This window comes from Schistocerca piceifrons, chromosome X (genome assembly GCF_021461385.2).
Source record: "Schistocerca piceifrons isolate TAMUIC-IGC-003096 chromosome X, iqSchPice1.1, whole genome shotgun sequence".
In the NCBI taxonomy this organism is placed as follows: domain Eukaryota; kingdom Metazoa; phylum Arthropoda; class Insecta; order Orthoptera; family Acrididae; genus Schistocerca; species Schistocerca piceifrons.
The window spans coordinates 25,878,625-25,896,807 of record NC_060149.1 but is presented as its reverse complement, the minus strand read 5'-3'; the positions used below and the strand labels follow the sequence as shown (position 1 = coordinate 25,896,807).

Here is an 18,183-nt window from a genome sequence, read left to right as displayed (position 1 = left end):
ACCACACACTGCAGGTGCAACAACGACGTTCCTGCGGAGTTTGCGATGGTAAGTGTTTGACAGCCTGGACTCGACTCCCTCTGATTTTCATCTCACATGAACCTCTGGCTATGACGACAGCATTTTGGCACAGACAACGAGCCGCAGACCAGCGTAGGGAACTGGCGGAAAGCACAGGCGGCTGCCTTCTACGACCAGGGTATTGGAAAGTGGCACCACGATGCCACAGATGTCCAAGTCGAAGCAACAACTAGGTACAAAAGTAGCTGAGAGGTGTAGCTAAACGTTGCAAATAAAAAAAAATTGTGGCTCTTCAAGCTTTCCTGACGGATGTGTTGTAAATAGTCTTCACGGGTTTGCCGCCGGATCACGTTGTGCAAATTCCACAATATTTCCTCGGAGCAACTGTCCGACATACCTATCCACAAGCAAGGCTGAACCACCTGAGGATGTCGGACAGTTGCTCCGAGGAAATATTGTGGAATTTGCACAACGTGATCCGGCGGCAAACCCGTGAAGACTATTTACAAAAAAAAAAAAATTGTTCACTGTGGTCTTCATTTCGTGACCGTTTTTAGGCTGAAAGAAATAGCCATAGTATGTGGGATGATGCACGAGGAAAGTTAAATAAATAATACAACTCTTTTTTTTCTCGGCCAATTTCGGCTAAAAATGCGGAATTTGTAGTGGTACAGCATAGAATATTCCCGCTTCAGTCCCTATATCTTCATGAAGTTCCGATAGGTGGTGTAATAAAATCAACATTATGCCTCTCTCACTTGTTTAACTTTTTCTGCCCACATCCTGTTCCTAATCCATTCCATACAGATACGTGTCTATATGTCTTTCTTGCATTCACAGCGCCAGATTGGCACATGGTGCCCAAAATCGGAACTAATTTTTAATCGAGCGTAAATCGCTTCTGCGTTAACGCGTTAGAATACCTACCAATTTTCGTTGTCGTGCGATAATTACAGCCGTTATTGGACCTCCGTGTGTAGCTGAACTTTAACTGTAACCACCTGGTACATGCCCATTACTACACTACTAATGAAGCTGTCTCATTTGATGGTGTATCAATGCGGACAGTCCACGGTGCCTACAAAGGAATGATATACCATTTGCAACCACGTAACACGACGGAGAAACAGTGATCTTAAAAAAATCCTAACCGACATGGATTGGAGACGAATGCCACGCTTTATCAATGGAAATTGGTTTCAAAATTGCTTTCGTCTTTAGCGGAAGTGGGTTCTTTGAGTTTCTTTTGGCGGAAAGCCAGAGCATCGTAGATATTCATAGGCGCTTGCAGAATGTCCTCGGAGACCTGTCAGTGAGCAAAAGCACGGTGAGTCGTTGGGCGAGGCCTCTGTCATCATCGCGGCAAGGTCATGCAAACCTGTCCGATCTCCCGCGTGCCGGCCGGCCAGACACAGCTGTGACTCCTGCAATGTTGGAACGTGCGGACACTCTCATTCGAGGCGACCGACAGGACACAATAAAACACCTCACTGCACAACTGGACGTCTCTGTTGGCAGTGCTGACACACGGCCACCAGTTGGGGTACTCAATGATGTGTGCTCACTGGGTACCTCGCTGGCTAACAGAAGACCTTAAAGAGCAACAAAGGACCATCTGTGCGGAATTGCTTGCGCGTTGCGGGGCCGATTGTGATAATTTTTTGTCGAACATCATCAGACGATGAAACATGAGTTCATCACCTCGAACCGAAAACAAAACGGCAGTCCACGGAGTGGCGCAACACCACGTCTCCTCCAAAGAAAAAAGTTCATAGCCGCACCCTCAGCTGGTAAAGCCGTGGCGACGGTCTTCTGGGAATCCGAAGGGATTATTCTGTTCGATGTCCTCCCTCGTGGTGCAACGATCAACTCTGAAGTGTATTGTGCTACCCTCAGAAAACTGAATATACGACTTCAGCACATTCGTCGCCACGAAAATGCATACGAGCTTCCCCTTCTCCATAACAACATGAGGCTTCACGCAAGTCTGCCCAGGAGCTCACAAAATTCATTGGACTGTTCTTCTTCGTGCACCCTACAGCCGGGATCTTGCACCTTCCGACTTCCATCTGTTTGGCCCAAAGAAGCAATATGTGTATCAAGGGGAGGTTATTGACTCAGCAAGACTTGGCTCTGACGTCGACCAGTACAGTGGCATACAGGCCCTCCCAGGGTTTTGTAGCCAAAAGACTGGGGAATAATGTGCTGTTAGGAGTCCTGAATAAAACCAGCCTGCTTTCAGAAAAAAATGTGTAGTATTTCTTACTGAGCGCCCTTCGTATTACACTGCCCGATTCTTCTTGTAACGTACACTGCAAATCTCTCCATGTTACACAACGCCTCTCTGCAGTTTGTGGAGCATCTCGATAACGTTCTCGTCCCCACTAAATGACGGCACGTGCCGCTTTGCGTTCCATCCCTTCTGTTAATCCTAGACTGATGAACAATATTCAAGAATCGGTCGCACAAGTGTTTCGTAAGCCATTTTTATCGTAGATGAATTACATTTCCTTAAGACTATTCGAATGAATCTCAGCTTGGAATCTGTTTTCCTACAGTTGTATTTGGTCATTCTGCATTAGATCGTTCCACATGGTTACGCCTAGATATTTTACGGTTGTTGCTATTTCCAGTGAGTTTTCAGCAATAGTGTGATCGAACAACAGTGGATATCTCGTCCTATTTAGGCCCTATGTGTACATTTTTTCACGTTTAGCGTCAAAAGCTAGTCCCTGCATCGGCCGTCGATCCTCCGCAGGTCTTCCTGTATTTTGCTACAGTCTTGTTGCGTTGCCACCTTACTGTAGGCAACAGATTCGTCTGCAAAAAGCCTCGTGGAGCTACAAACGTTATTCACCAGTTCACTTACATATCGCACCCCTGCAAAAAATGTGACACAAGTCAGAAAACGGCAATTTTTAGTTTTTTCACCGAAAAATACATGTGATGCGCGCCAACGTGGACGAAAAACGTCAAATCTCTATCTAGCAATTTGCCAACTATAGGACAATTCTGTTGTCGGCTACTTCATGTTTCGCCCCGGTAAGAACATAAGTCACTTCAACGTTCGTCCACTATCTATCACCTGATGGACCGTGTTAATGCGTAGTCTTACTCAGACGCACGGATAACATCACAGCCCAGCATCCTGTGATCCACTTACTAGATAACTAACATGTTGACCGAGGTGACAGTAGAACTTTTGGTTTGGTCACCACGTTGGTGCGGGCGTGGAGGGGCCCCATCTCTGTTAACGTTGCAACTCGCAGGTGTGCACGAGTCGTACAAACAGAGCGGCACATTCTGAGTTGTGAAACGTTTTATATATGTAGTAAGATGAATCTAATTTTTAATATAATTGATAATTACAATGTCTGTGCTTAAAACAGTACCCGTATCTTACATTACAATGTCCTTCACACATGCATATATGTCTGACGGAACAGACACTGCTTTGACGATTACAGCTATCGTAAATATTACGAAATTTCGTGCGTTGCAGCGTACAAAGAAAAAAATGGAAATTTCTGTTATAAAGAAAGTTCATATTCAATCCCGTTTCTCCGCGAGAACTATTCATACATCATACAAGTCTATTTATGATTCTGTGTTTTCGTCAATTACGTTCCTTAAAATGTACCTAATTGATGTTCCTTTATAAACTGTATTAATTTTCATACATTACAATTTTGCATTTTGTATTTTTGTAATACAACATTTTCAGCTTGCTTTTCACTTTTTATTTTACTTAAGTGCTAATGTTGCCTGATGGAGGTTCGAATGTCGTATTATATTACAGTACATATATTATTTATGGTGTAAAAGTGAAAATTGTTACGTGAGGATTCATAGCAAAAAGAAAAATGTTTTTAGAAAATCAAGGAAAGTGACACAACTCAAAGAATTAATTAATAATTATCGGATAGCACCTCAGATTCGACGAATATAAAACTACATGCTGATAGTTATTACTGTTATATAGACTAGAATGGAATTTACAGGCAAAATTACTTACTTGAAATTTAAAGGAATCTTACATTACATCAGGATAAGTTTTATAGATTTCTTTAAGTCGATTTGTCCCAAGCACTGTATTTTTGAGTTGTGTCACTGATCTTGCCAGTGTGTGATATATTATGAACAGTAATGGGCCTGTAAAACTCCCTTGGGGTACTCCAGATTTTTTTACGTTAAAAATAACTTATTGAACCCGCCAGCATAGCCACGTGTGTTAGCACGCCGATTCCTGGATTCCGAAAGGCGCACCGCCACCGGATCGAATCCATCAGATGGATTAACGACGAGGGCCGGTTTTCCGGCCATGCTGGGTGTGCATTTTAGGCAGTTTCCCATATACGACTAGTTGAATGCCCGGCTAGTATCCACGTCCCTCCTCAGTTACACGATTTACAAACACTTAAAAAAACGTTATCAAACTTTGACATGAGGTAACACTAGACACAGCCAGATGGGGTACACACATTCCGTCCCGGGGGAAGGGAGGAGTGGGGGCTACAGGAAGGGCACCCAGTCACCGTCTACCACGAACACTGCCAAACCCACACTAACATTCCGACACGGGATAAAGGCCAGGAAAAATAAGAAGAATAACTTATTGAATTCTATCTCTAGTAAAGTTCTGAATAGAGTCACAAATCTGGTCCGATTCTCAGAAGATCGTAATTTCTTCATTAAATGAACTGTATAGAATGCCTTCCGGAAATCAAAGAATGCGGTATCAATCAGGACGCCTTTGTCTACGGCGCTCTGGATGTCGTGGACAAACAGAACGAACTGTGTTTAGCAAGATCTCTGTTTACGGAAACCTAGTTGCTTTTTATAGAGGAGATTCTCGTTTTCAGGAAATATCACAATCCGTAAGCACAGAACATGTTTCACAGTTCCCCAACAGATTGATGTTAGCGACGTAGCTCTATAATTACGTGCATCAGCTTGATGACTCTTCTTGGAAACGGGAATGAACTGTGCTTTTTTTCATTCTCTTGGTTCCCTTCGTTGTTCCAGTGACGTTCGACAAGCTACTGCTTGAAGAGAAGGAAGATCTTCCTCATAATCGTTGTAGAATCCATGCCTTTCCACTATTTAGCAATATTTGTTGCTTTTCTATTCTGCTATCACTTATCTCAGTATCTGCCATTTCGGCATTCGTGCGATGATTGAAAGGAGCGACTGTATTATGATCCTCCACGGTAAAAGAATTTCGGAATACTGAATTCAGTATTTCGGCCCTCTCTCCATCACCTTACGTTTCGGTCCCATTATGATCATTGAGTAACTGAATAGATGATTTCGATACTTCTTAGCGTTGTGAAAATTTGGCTTTCGAATTCGCTGAACGCTTCTCAAATTACTCTCCTTGCACTCGTTTGACTTCCATTAGCTTTTACTTGTCAACTAGACTTTGCTTTCGACGCAACTTTCTTACACGGCCATTGTACCACGTCCGACTTTTACCAGCACTCACAATATTGCTCGGTACATATTGGTATAAGGCATATTGCAGAATGCTTCCGAATTTTTCCAGCTTTTGTCCACATCTTTGTCTTGGGAGCTGAAAGTTTGATGTTGCCTACTCCAATGCGTTACAATTTGTTTGCTATCACTCTTCCCAAGCAAGCATATTTTTATGAAAATGTCGAAGCGTCAACGCTTGATCACCAAGAATGTTGAAATAAACATCTTCGTTCATGTTGATGGTGACCTTAATGAGAGGGTCTAAGTCATGTTACGAAAACCTTTACCGAAGGTCTCTCCGACTTTAACTGCAGCAACCGTGTATTGCACGTTAAATGCCTCACTGGGTCCTCATAGTACTGGAAAACTCGTACCATTTGAAAAGCGGCCAGTTTGTGTGTTGTTTGGCCCTTTATGTGCCGCCCTCAGGAATGGCCCCCTGCAAGATACTCTACTCAAATGTCCCTCCGCAATTTTTTTCACGGAAACCGGTTGAAAAAGTGCTACATTGACTGTTGTTGTTGTTGTTTTGATCTTCAGTCCTGAGACTGGTTTGATGCAGCTCTCCATGCTACTTTATCCTGAGCGAGCTTCTTCATCTCCCAGTACCTACTGGAGCCTACATCCTTCTGAATCTGCTTAGTGTATTCATCTCTTGGTCTCCCTCTACGATTTTTACCCTCCACGCTACCCTCCAGTACTAAATTGGTGATCCCTTGATGCCTCAGAACATGTCCTACCAACCGATCCCTTCTTCTAGTGAAGTTGTGCCACAAACTCCTCTTCTCCCCAATTCTATTCATTACCTCCTCATTAGTTATGTGATCTACCCATCTAATCTTCAGCACTGTTCTGTAGCACCACATTTCGAAAGCTTCTATTCTCTTCTTGTCTAAACTATTTATCGTCGACGTTTCACGTCCATACATGGCTACACTCCATACAAATACTTTCAGAAACGACTTCCTGACGGCCGGCCGAAGTGGCCGTGCGGTTAAAGGCGCTGCAGTCTGGAACCGCAAGACCACTACGGTCGCAGGTTCGAATCCTGCCTCGGGCGTGGATGTTTGTGATGTCCTTAGGTTAGTTAGGTTTAACTAGTTCTAAGTTCTAGGGGACTAATGACCTCAGCAGTTGAGTCCCATAGTGCTCAGAGCCATTTGAACCATAGCCATCGACTTCCTGACACTTAAATCAATACTCGATGTTAACAAATTTCTCTTCTTCAGAAACGCTTTCCTTGCCATTGCCAGTCTACATTTTATATCCTCTCTACTTCGACCATCATCAGTTTGACTAACAGAAGCAATTCCTGCCGCGTTTGAAACCAATTTCCATTGATAAGACGTGGAACTCGCCTCCAGTCCATGTCGGTTACGATTTTTTTTAGGACCACTGTTTATCCGTCGTGTTACACGGTTGCAAATGGTATACCATTCCTTTGTAGGCACTTCGGACTGTCCACACTGATACACCATCAAATCGGACAACTTCGTTAGCAGTGTAGTCACTGGCATGTAGCGGGTAGTTACAGTCCAGAACGGATAAGACGAACACTATACCGTGACATGGTTTTCGGAGTATACAGGGTGAAAAGTGTTTAAACCGACAAACTCTGGGACGTTGTAGGAGACATCAAAACAAATATTTTTCCCTAATGTCATTTTTTCCTATGAGGAGTATTTAAACCGGTAGAGGAAAATTTCTCTGGTCGCAAATTAATTAAACCAACAAACACTTTTCCATTTTTTATGACCAAGAGACAACACATTAACACAACCCAATTTCAATTACATTAGATTTTCAAAAATGCCTCCATTGACACGTAAACAAAGGATACACCGTCGGATCATGTTCTGTCTGACATGGGCAAAACCCCAGGAGTATCCTGAATTGTTCCTGCTCCTGCTACTATCCGGGCAACCAGATCCTCTTCTGATGCAACAGGAGTTGCGTAAACAGGATTACGCATCTAGCCCCGTACAAAAACGTCCAGAGGGGACATATCTGGCGATCGAGCAGGCCATGGTACAGGACCACCTCTGCCAATCCACCTTTCTGGGAGCCGTCGGTCCAGGAATCGACACACACGACGACCGAAATGTGCCGGCGCCCCGTCATGTTGGAACCACATTCGTTGTCATGTAGGGAGCGGGACATCTTCTAGCAATTCTGGCAATGCTCTGGCGAGAAAATTGTAGTAGTGCCTGCCAGATAATGGCCTAGGTAGCAGATGCGGCCCAATTAAACAGTCCCCAACAACACTGACCCACACATTAACGAAGAACTGCACTGATTGAAGGATCCCGCTCCACATGCATCCTCAAATTGCAGCGTTCTTACCGTACGACGGCGTCCCTGTCCAGGTAATCTGCTAAATGACCCGGTCTCACGCAGACGTTGGTACACAGCAGCAAAGGTCGTATGATGCGGGATACGGCGATTAGGATATTGTTGTTGATAAACTCGCTGTGCAGCTCTTCCGTTGTGGTGCGCTACGTAGTACGCACCAACCATATCAGTGTACTCACTCCAGGTGTATCACTCCATTAGTAAACAGAGACAATGCATTACTACACTGATGGCCAGCAGTTGCCCACAACTGAAGAGCGTAATACGCCCTCTAATAACTGAAGATCGTAATACGGCCTCTAACAACTGACGAGCGTAATGCGGCCTCCACGGGTTTAAATAATCCTCATATGAAAAAATGACATCAGGGAAAAATATTTGTTTTGATGTCCCCTACAACCTCCCAGAGTTTGTCGGTTTAAATACTTTTCACCCTGTATATGTAATACGACAATGACTCACTTCTCAAGTTGTTTGTGAGTAACGTTTCAGACGAAACAACAGAACGTTAATGTTACAAGATAAGTCATTAATGACCAACTACAAGAAAAGGTAGTACACGTTGCAGAACGATGTGTGCACATTATTTAATTTCTTGCCGAGTTTCCTGGAATCAAAGAGTTTGGCTTTGGGGCTTAGGTATCGTTTAGGAGGAGGGAAGAACGTAAGCGGCCGTTCGGTTTCAGGGCGGAGGAAGCAGCGGCGTGCTGAACCCAGCGGACGCCTTCCAGTCGCTGAAGACGTCGGTGGAGCCGCAGCAGTTCGTGTTCTCGTCGACGACGGCCAAGTACTCGAGCCCGGCGAGCCTGTCGGTGTCGGTGCACACGACGAGCGCGCCGCCGGTGGGCGAGCCCCCGCAGCTGCACGTGGTGCACTACCAGCCCGCCCACCACATCTTCACCACGCCCTCCGTGGCCATCGTGTCCTCCACCAGGAGCGTGTCCAGCGTCAAGGGCGTCGTCGGCAAGCTGGCGCCCGCCCTCGTTGCCGAAGGACACTCTCGGGTGCCTATCAATAATTTCGCCTTCGGGATCAACACGGGGCTAAACCCCCCGCAGTTCTCCGCAGACAACGCCACTGCCCCGGGCCGGCAGTTGCCGGAACTGGCGGCGCACGACCCGTACGGCGAGTACCACGAAGCGGACGACGAGGCCCTCGACTCGTTCTTCAGGGACGTTCCGCGCATCGCGAAGCAACCCAAACAGGTCAACTATTTCCCTTAAATGCAAAAAAAATTGAACTAGTCCTGTTTAATTTTACATTACATTGTGGATTTCAAATTAATTGCAGTATGGAACCATCTACTTTTTAATTCTTTCTTGCGTGAGTTAGTTAATTCTGACCACCGCAGTTCGATTCTACAAGACTGCCTTTACTGTGATACTGTCTATATGACCTACCTGCCTGATGTGGATAATTATAAAGTTCTATTTTACAAATACACACTCGTATTTCCGTTAAATGTACATTGAGGTAACGGATGTCCTAATGTCGTGTCGTAATGCAATAACACGATGTGACATGGACTCAACAAGTCCCGTGCAGAAATACTGACAAGCGGAGGCCGCCAATTGTGAAATTCAGATTCGATTCATACTGTGCATAATAAAAGCTCATGGCCAGAGGTGTAATGTGGCAAAGCACTAAGATGCACTTCTCAGCCGTTGTCGAGAAAACCGACAGTTAAAAAGAAACCTTGCGGTGAAATACTCACTACGATTTACAATTTTCTACAGCGTTGTGGCGCAGCGGTAAACGCTCGGGTTTGTAATCCGAAAGTCGCCGGATGGAATCTCGCGCCATGCAATTTTTTTTTAGTATTTGTTTTTTGTAATTCAAATGTTTATATAAATACACACACACATATATATAATTCCCGGCAATCAGTTGCAACAATTATGCATATAATAAGTTGTTGAAAGTCGTTTGTCGTGGAAAAACTGGCGACTTCGAACATGATTATGTTTTCCGCAAACAAAGTTGTATTTCACAAATGTTATTAATTGTCTTCATAATGTTTACCACGTATAGTTAACGGAAGACGTAGAAACGATATTCCGAAACGAATACGTATAGCGTAAGTCAAACGTTCGAATTAGAATAGAGACCCCACGAACACAAATTTGCTGTGGCAGGTATGAAATATAAACTCCGTTACTCGCTCGTTACACTTGATGGACAGATGTTGAATGGGCCGAAACGAGCCGCCGCGTAACAGCGTAGTTGCCTGCTAACTTCGAAAGAAGGTAGATGCGGTCCCTAGCGCAACTTATAACATCGTCGAAAATCAGTGCGGACGGGACAGCTTTGGTACACCCTGTTAAACAAACGGAAAAATGGAGGCGGTACAATTGGAGAGCGATCCGCCTTCACCAACATGCATAAGCAATTCATTAATTCGCGGCATGCAACTTTTTTTTATTATTAGTTTTTTGTAATTCAAATAAATAATTCGAATAAATATATAGATTACGAACCCAAGCGCTTACCGCTGCGCCACGACGCTGTAGAACATTAATAACAGTAGAGAGTATTTCACAGCAACGGTTTCTTTTAACTGTCGATTTTCTCGACAACGGCTGAGAAGTGCATCTTGGTGCTTTGCCACATTACACCTCTGGCCATGAGCTTTTATTATGCGCAGTATGAATCGAATCTGAATTTCACAATTGGCGGCCTGCCCTTGTGAGCCATGCTCCCTCCAGAGCAGCCCATAGTTGCGAAGATGTTGCCGATGCTGGATGTTGTGCACGAACTGACCTATCGATTATGTCCTGAAAATGTTCGATGTGATTCATTTCGGACGATCTGGGTGGCCAATTGGCCAACCGTACTCTCGAATTGTCCAGAATGTTGTTCAAACCAACTGTGAACAATTGTGGCTCGATGACATGACATCGTTGTTTGGCAACATGAAGTCCGCGAATGGCTGCAAATGGTCTTCAAATAGCCGAGCATAACAACTTCCAGTTAATGATCGGTTCATATAGACCAGAGGATACAGTTCATCCCATGTAAACACAGCCCACATAATTATGGAGCTACCAGCTTGCACAGTACCTCGTTGACAACTTGGATCCGTCGCTTCGTGCCAGCTGTGCCCTACTCGAACCCTACCGTCAGCTCTTATCAACTGAAATAAGGTCTCATCTACCCAGGCCACTGTTTTCCAGTCGTCTAGGGTCCAACCGATATGGCCACGAGCCAGGAGAGGCGCTGCAGGCGATTTCGTACTGTTAGCAAAGGAACTCGCGTCGGTCGTCTGCTGCTGTAGCCATTAACACCAAACTTCGCCGCACTGTCCTAACGGATGCGTTCTTCGTATGTCTCACATTGATTTACACGACGTCATTTCACGCAGTGTTGCTCGTCTGTTTGCTTTGACAACCCTACGCAAACTCCGTAGCTCTCGGTCGTTAAGTGAAGGCCGTCGGCAACTACTTTGTCCGTGGTGAAACCTAATGCCTGTTCCCGGCCCACTCTTGACATTGTGACTCTTGGAATACTGAATTGCCTAACGACTGCCGAAATGGAAAGTCCCATGCGTCTAGCTGCTCAAATGGAATGACTCTGAGCACTATGGGACTTAACTTCTGAGGTCATCAGTCGCCTAGAACTTAGAACTACTTAAACCTAACTAACCTAAGGACATCACACACGTCCATGCCCGAGGCAGGATTCGAACCTGCGACCATAGTGGTCGCGCAGTTCCAGACTGTAGCGCCTAGAACCGCTCGGTCACTTCGGCCGGCCGTCTAGCTGCAATTACCATTCCGCGTTCGAAGTCGCGTCATAACCACATCGGAAACCTTTTCACGCGGATCACAGCTCCGCCAACGGACTACCCTTTATACCTTGTGTACGAGATATTTGTATATGTGCATATCGCTATCCCACGACTTTTGTCACCTTAGTGTATAACGGACAATGTTGCCAAATGACGTAGGTTCGACTTTAATAATAAAATGATTAACAATAGAACGGCTCGGGACCGATCGTTTCGTCATCTGATAAACCACTCAGCAATTCGTCAATTGTGGCTTGTAGAACTTAAGTTCTTTTGAAATACTACCGATGACAAAGGAAACAAACTATTACGAATAACAAATGCGAGAGTGCTTGGCAATGGGCGACAGTGGAGTACAGCTCCCTGGAATTTATTCATCCAGACCTTGAGAATGAGAACACTTACTGCCGGCCGCGGTGGCCGTGCGGTTCTAGGCGCTCCAGTCCGGAGCCGCGCTGCTGCTACGGTCGCAGATTCGAATCCTGCCTCGGGCATGGGTGTGTGTGATGTCCTTAGGTTAGATAGGTTTAAGTACACTCCTGGAAATGGAAAAAAGAACACATTGACACCGGTGTGTCAGACCCACCATACTTGCTCCGGACACTGCGAAAGGGCTGTACAAGCAATGATCACACGCACGGCACAGCGGACACACCAGGAACCGCGGTGTTGGCCGTCAAATGGCGCTAGCTGCGCAGCATTTGTGCACCGCCGCCGTCAGTGTCAGCCAGTTTGCCGTGGCATACGGAGCTCCATCGCAGTCTTTAACACTGGTAGCATGCCGCGACAGCGTGGACGTGAACCGTATGTGCAGTTGACGGACTTTGAGCGAGGGCGTATAGTGGGCATGCGGGAGGCCGGGTGGACGTACCGCCGAATTGCTCAACACGTGGGGCGTGAGGTCTCCACAGTACATCGATGTTGTCGCCAGTGGTCGGCGGAAGGTGCACGTGCCCGTCGACCTGGGACCGGACCGCAGCGACGCACGGATGCACGCCAAGACCGTAGGATCCTACGCAGTGCCGTAGGGGACCGCACCGCCACTTCCCAGCAAATTAGGGACACTGTTGCTCCTGGGGTATCGGCGAGGATCATTCGCAACCGTCTCCATGAAGCTGGGCTACGGTCCCGCACACCGTTAGGCCGTCTTCCGCTCACGCCCCAACATCGTGCAGCCCGCCTCCAGTGGTGTCGCGACAGGCGTGAATGGAGGGACGAATGGAGACGTGTCGTCTTCAGCGATGAGAGTCGCTTCTGCCTTGGTGCCAATGATGGTCGTATGCGTGTTTGGCGCCGTGCAGGTGAGCGCCACAATCAGGACTGCATACGACCAAGGCACACAGGGCCAACACCCGGCATCATGGTGTGGGGAGCGATCTCCTACACTGGCCGTACACCACTGGTGATCGTCGAGGGGACACTGAATAGTGCACGGTACATCCAAACCGTCATCGAACCCATCGTTCTACCATTCCTAGGCCGGCAAGGGAACTTGCTGTTCCAACAGGACAATGCACGTCCGCATGTATCCCGTGCCACCCAACGTGCTCTAGAAGGTGTAAGTCAACTACCCTGGCCAGCAAGATCTCCGGATCTGTCCCCCATTGAGCATGTTTGGGACTGGATGAAGCGTCGTCTCACGCGGTCTGCACGTCCAGCACGAACGCTGGTCCAACTGAGGCGCCAGGTGGAAATGGCATGGCAAGCCGTTCCACAGGACTACATCCAGCATCTCTACGATCGTCTCCATGGGAGAATAGCAGTCTGCATTGCTGCGAAAGGTGGATATACACTGTACTAGTGCCGACATTGTGCATGCTCTGTTGCCTGTGTCTATGTGCCTGTGGTTCTGTCAGTGTGATCATGTGATGTATCTGACCCCAGGAATGTGTCAATAAAGTTTCCCCTTCCTGGGACAATGATTTCACGGTGTTCTTATTTCAATTTCCAGGAGTGTAGTTCTAAGTTCTAGGGGACTGATGACCACAGCAGTTGAGTCCCATAGTGCTCAGAGCCATTTTAGAACACTTACTGACTTTCAACAAATTTCATACATAATTTCAGACCTTTACGAAAGTTTTTCTAGCTCAAAACTCCCACAAAATGACGAGAGGAAAAAACTATGATGGTTACTACATTTTCGCTGTTCATGCAGTAAAACTGCCGCGTCAGGCATTCCATTTTAATTTAATGTTTCTTTATCACTAAGTCTATTCACAACACAGTTTTCAGACAGCATTCACGTTTACCACTGAACGTACCTGCAAATTTGTATCATTGTACGATACATAGTGCAGGAGATGTGACGTCATAAACACTGAGATACGTGAAAACGAAACTGCAGGGCGAAATTCGCCAATGATACAGGTGACATATGTCTACAAATACGTGTGAAATCTGTTAAATATATGTGAAATACACACTCAGGAACACTGAAAATAGTGCACGAAAAGGGAGGCATCGGATCAAAATGAACTTTTTAAACATAATGATACGTATGAGAGATTCACTTGAACTCATACTCGTGACATGTAAACAAATACAGTGAGTACATGTACACAAATTCAGTGCAACATCAACAATGCATTGGGCCACATTTTGCTGCAATACATACCGCTGCATGGTCCGGCATCGAGCTGATTAGATGTCTGATGTCGCCCTCAGGCAGATCGGTCCTCAAATCTTGAACAGCTACTTCGGAATCGTATAAAGAGTGACACGGTATCATCTGGTTTTCCAGCTGGTCTCACACATGCTCTACAGGGCACAATTCATGGGAGCGGGCCGGCCGTGGAAGAAGTTTCGAGCAACTCGAGCTGTCGGAGAAATGTCCCTGGTAGACCATGTAGAAAAGGTCTCACACGAGGTTGAAGAATGTAATCAACTTAACACTGGCCCTTTAACGTTCTACGTACCACAATTAGAGGGGACCGGCTACAGTAGGCTGTGGCCCACCAGACCATTACGTCGACTGTGTGGGCGATATGGCCTGCGACAGCGTGGGCAGAACTGTACTGTTCACCAGGCTGCCTCCACACTCATATGCGTTATCATCGTCCCCAAAACGAATCGGGATTCATCACAAAACACAGCGTTTTGCCAATCTGCGGCAGTCCGCGTCGTTCTAGCTTGGCACCAATGTAGATGGAGTCGCCGCTTTTTCGAAGTTAACGGTAGAACACAACATGAGCGCCTAGATTGAAAATTCGCACCCGCAAGCGTCTAGGAATGGTACCCGCACATCGGCTCGCACAGCGAGTCACTGTAGGATACCTGATCGCTTACTGCACGATCCTTCGATCGTCTTGCCTCGTCTTTTCCCTAGTCGCTCGGAACCCGGGCGTCACATGTGGGTGCCATCTCGTGTCCACTGCTCCTTACATCATCTGATGAAACACTCCAAACGATCGACCTGGTGAGCCACACAGCATGTCGACCAGCCTGTGATTTTCATGTCGATGACTAGACCCCTGCCAATTTGGATTAACTGTGAGAAACGCCGTCTAATAGGTGTACCTGGCATTCTGCACTTGCTAACGCCCTCCTCAAGTCAGAGTGTGATCGTCACGTGTACGACTCGTCCACTACGCGCCGTTCAAATAGGGCCCCCTGCGCTATTGTAGCACCACTGCAGGGTCTGTGGGCTTATGCACTGGCACAAAACTTGGATCATGTGCGTATTGGATCTCACTGCACTTATTGGCAAAGTTTCACGTTTGTATCTTTCGCCCCTCTGGGTGTACTATTTTCATTGCTACTGCGTGATTTTTGAATGTGCATACTCTGGCAAAACTCCAGGTTAAAAGATCATTCTAAACTAAATCCCTAAATCGATTTCGACCAAACATAGTACTCATATCACTTTCTGTCTCGAAATAATTACTCCAGGGGTAAGAAACACCAGTCTGCTACTGGTGTCAGGGCGATAACGTGATGATGGTGAGAGAAAGTGGGGAGGAGGAGATGGACACAAAGGGGGAGGGGGAGATGGACACAGGCAGAGGGAGGGGAAGGTGAATGGAGAGAGGGGGGGAGGAAATGGATAGGAAAGGGAAGAGGATGGGATGGAAAAAGAGAGGGGTGAGGAGGAGATGGACAAAGAGTGGGTGAGGAGGCGATGGACACAAATAGGGGAGAAGAGGAGGTGGACAGAGATGCGGTAAGGAGAATTTAGGCACAGAGAATGGAAGGGGAAACGGACAGAGAAAGGAAAGATGATGAGATGGATGGCACTGAGGGAGAGAAGGAGAGGACAGAGAGTGGGGCGAGGAGGAGATGGACAGAGAGGGAAGGGGAGATGGACTAATAGAAGATTGGAATAAATGCGTAACTGGGCAACGCTGGGTACTCAGCTAAGTACAGGATAATTTCACTAAAGTTACATATATTCTCTTGTGACTATTGTTATGTCTCCGGAATAGTAGCGAAGTCTCTTCTTTTTTCAATTGATGCGAGGCATTCAGTTTCTATATATGTTGACAAAAGCATTTATATACGAACGGATATTACGCAGGTGCAGAGGCAGAAACGCGCCACCGGCAGAGGGGGCAGAGGTCGCTTCAGGCCGTCGCTGGACGCTCTGAAGGAAGAATCCGGAGAGGAGGGACCCAGCCCCGAGGGTTCGGAAGTGTTCCCGCAGGAGGCGGCTGCTCCCCGAGCGGACGTCTACTTCCAGAAGAGGCCCAAAGCGCGCGGCCGACCCGACGAACGCCGCAGGAGGCCCCAAGAAGACGCACTGCCCACCGCGGAGGCCTTCTTCAGGAGCACCAGGATCGGCCAGCTGCAACAGGCGGCGACGCTGGCGCCGACGCCGCGAACTTACACCGGGCCTCTCGTTACGGAACAGCCGAACGAAGTTCAGACGACTACACTAGCGACAGAGACGACGATCAAACCCCGCGCGGCCACGCAGCAGCTACCTTACGGCCGGGCGAACGAAGTAGACGGGGGTTTCAGTGGACGGCGGACTGCGGCGGGCAGCCGGGGCTACCCCGCCAGCCGCAGGGTGAGCCCCAGCCCCAGCGCCAGCCCCAGCCCCAGTCCCTCCCCCAGGGCGCCGGCGTGCAGGCGCGGGGCCGCGTGCGCCGAGCAGCGCTCGCCCTACCAGGCGGTGCTCGCCGAGGTCTCCCGCAGGCGGCCGGCCGCGGCCAGACAGCCGGAAGCGCTCGCGCCACAGACGTCGCCCGCTCCCGAGCCGGCGGCGGCGGCGGCGACAGCCACGGCGAGGAGCGAGCTCCAGACGACGGTGGACGCGGACGTGAGCACGGCGCCGCCAGAGACCTACGACTCGGCCAGTCCGTACAGTGCGGACTCTCGCAGGCCGTCAGGCAGAGGAGGCCAAGCTCCGCCGGAGACCTACGACTCGGCCGGCCTGTACAGTGCGGACTCTCGCAGGTCGTCGGGCAGAGGCCAAGCGCAGCCAGAGAGCTACGACTCGGCCGGCCCGTACAGTGCGGACTCTCGCAGGCCGTCGGGCAGAGGCCAAGCGCAGCCAGAGACCTACGACTCGGCCGGCCCGTACAGTGCGGACTCTCGCAGGCCGTCGGGCAGAGGCCAAGCGCAGCCAGAGAGCTACGACTCGGCCGGCCCGTACAGTGCGGACTCTCGCAGGCCGTCGGGCAGAGGCCAAGCGCAGCCAGAGAGCTATGACTCAGCCAGGTCGTACAGTGCGGACTCTCGCAGGCCGTCGGGCAGAGGCCAAGCTCAGCCAGACAGCTACGACTCGGCCGGCCCTTACAGTGCGGACGCTCGCAGGCAGTCGGGCAGAGGTCAGTCGCAGCCAGAGAGCTACGACTCGGCCAGCCCATACAGCGGAGACTCTCGCAGACCTGCCGGCAGAGTCCAGCAGCCGACGCCCGCCAGCAGGCACAGGTCGAGGAGCCGGTCGCAGCAGGTCGAGCCGGCACAGAGGCGCGCTTCTTCGCGTCCTCCGTCATACGACTCGAGGACATCTTACGAGTCGGAGACGTCTTACGAGCAGGCGACTACCGTGCAGCAGCCGCAGCCGCCGACAGCACTGCCCGAGACGAGCTTCAGCTGCGCAGACAAGGTTCCCGGAGGCTACTACGCGGACATCGAGGCCGACTGTCAGCTGTTCCACATCTGCTCACAGGGCAGGCACGGCAAGTACGTATCGGACTTGTCATTTTATGTTTATCGATACAAATAAACCCATCTCTGTAATCTGACATAGACCATAAAAGTCACTAACCGATAGCTAGGGAAGACCGAGATACACTGGCGATGTCGACACACAGTTGGGAACACTGTGGGCAGATAAATCAGATTAAGGATACAGAAATCCATTAAATGAAAAAATCTTATTAAGGACTGTGAAATGAAACTGAACACCCGCTACTAAACGACCACGGAATGGTTCCATTCACAAGTAAGCAACACACGTTTAAGAAGTTTATCCCACTGGGAGACGAGACAGTTAGTAGAATGCGGTCGGCCACACAGATCCACAGGCCCAGCCACTCTTGCACTTCCTTGTCCGACTGAAACCGACCTCCACACATCTTTCTTCACGTCATCAAAGATGTTAA

General features: G+C 48.3%; 1 protein-coding gene across 1 annotated transcript in view; it reads left to right on the top strand.

Annotated features, from left to right (window-relative positions):
* The window catches only part of LOC124722163, a 483,207-nt gene that overhangs the window by 433,148 nt on the left and 31,876 nt on the right, over positions 1-18,183 (top strand). Inside the window, exons 7-8 of the mRNA XM_047247365.1 lie at positions 8,535-9,053; positions 16,149-17,761. Coding sequence (XP_047103321.1) covers positions 8,535-9,053; positions 16,149-17,761 — 2,132 coding nt within the window. The remainder of the gene's footprint in view (positions 1-8,534; positions 9,054-16,148; positions 17,762-18,183) is intronic.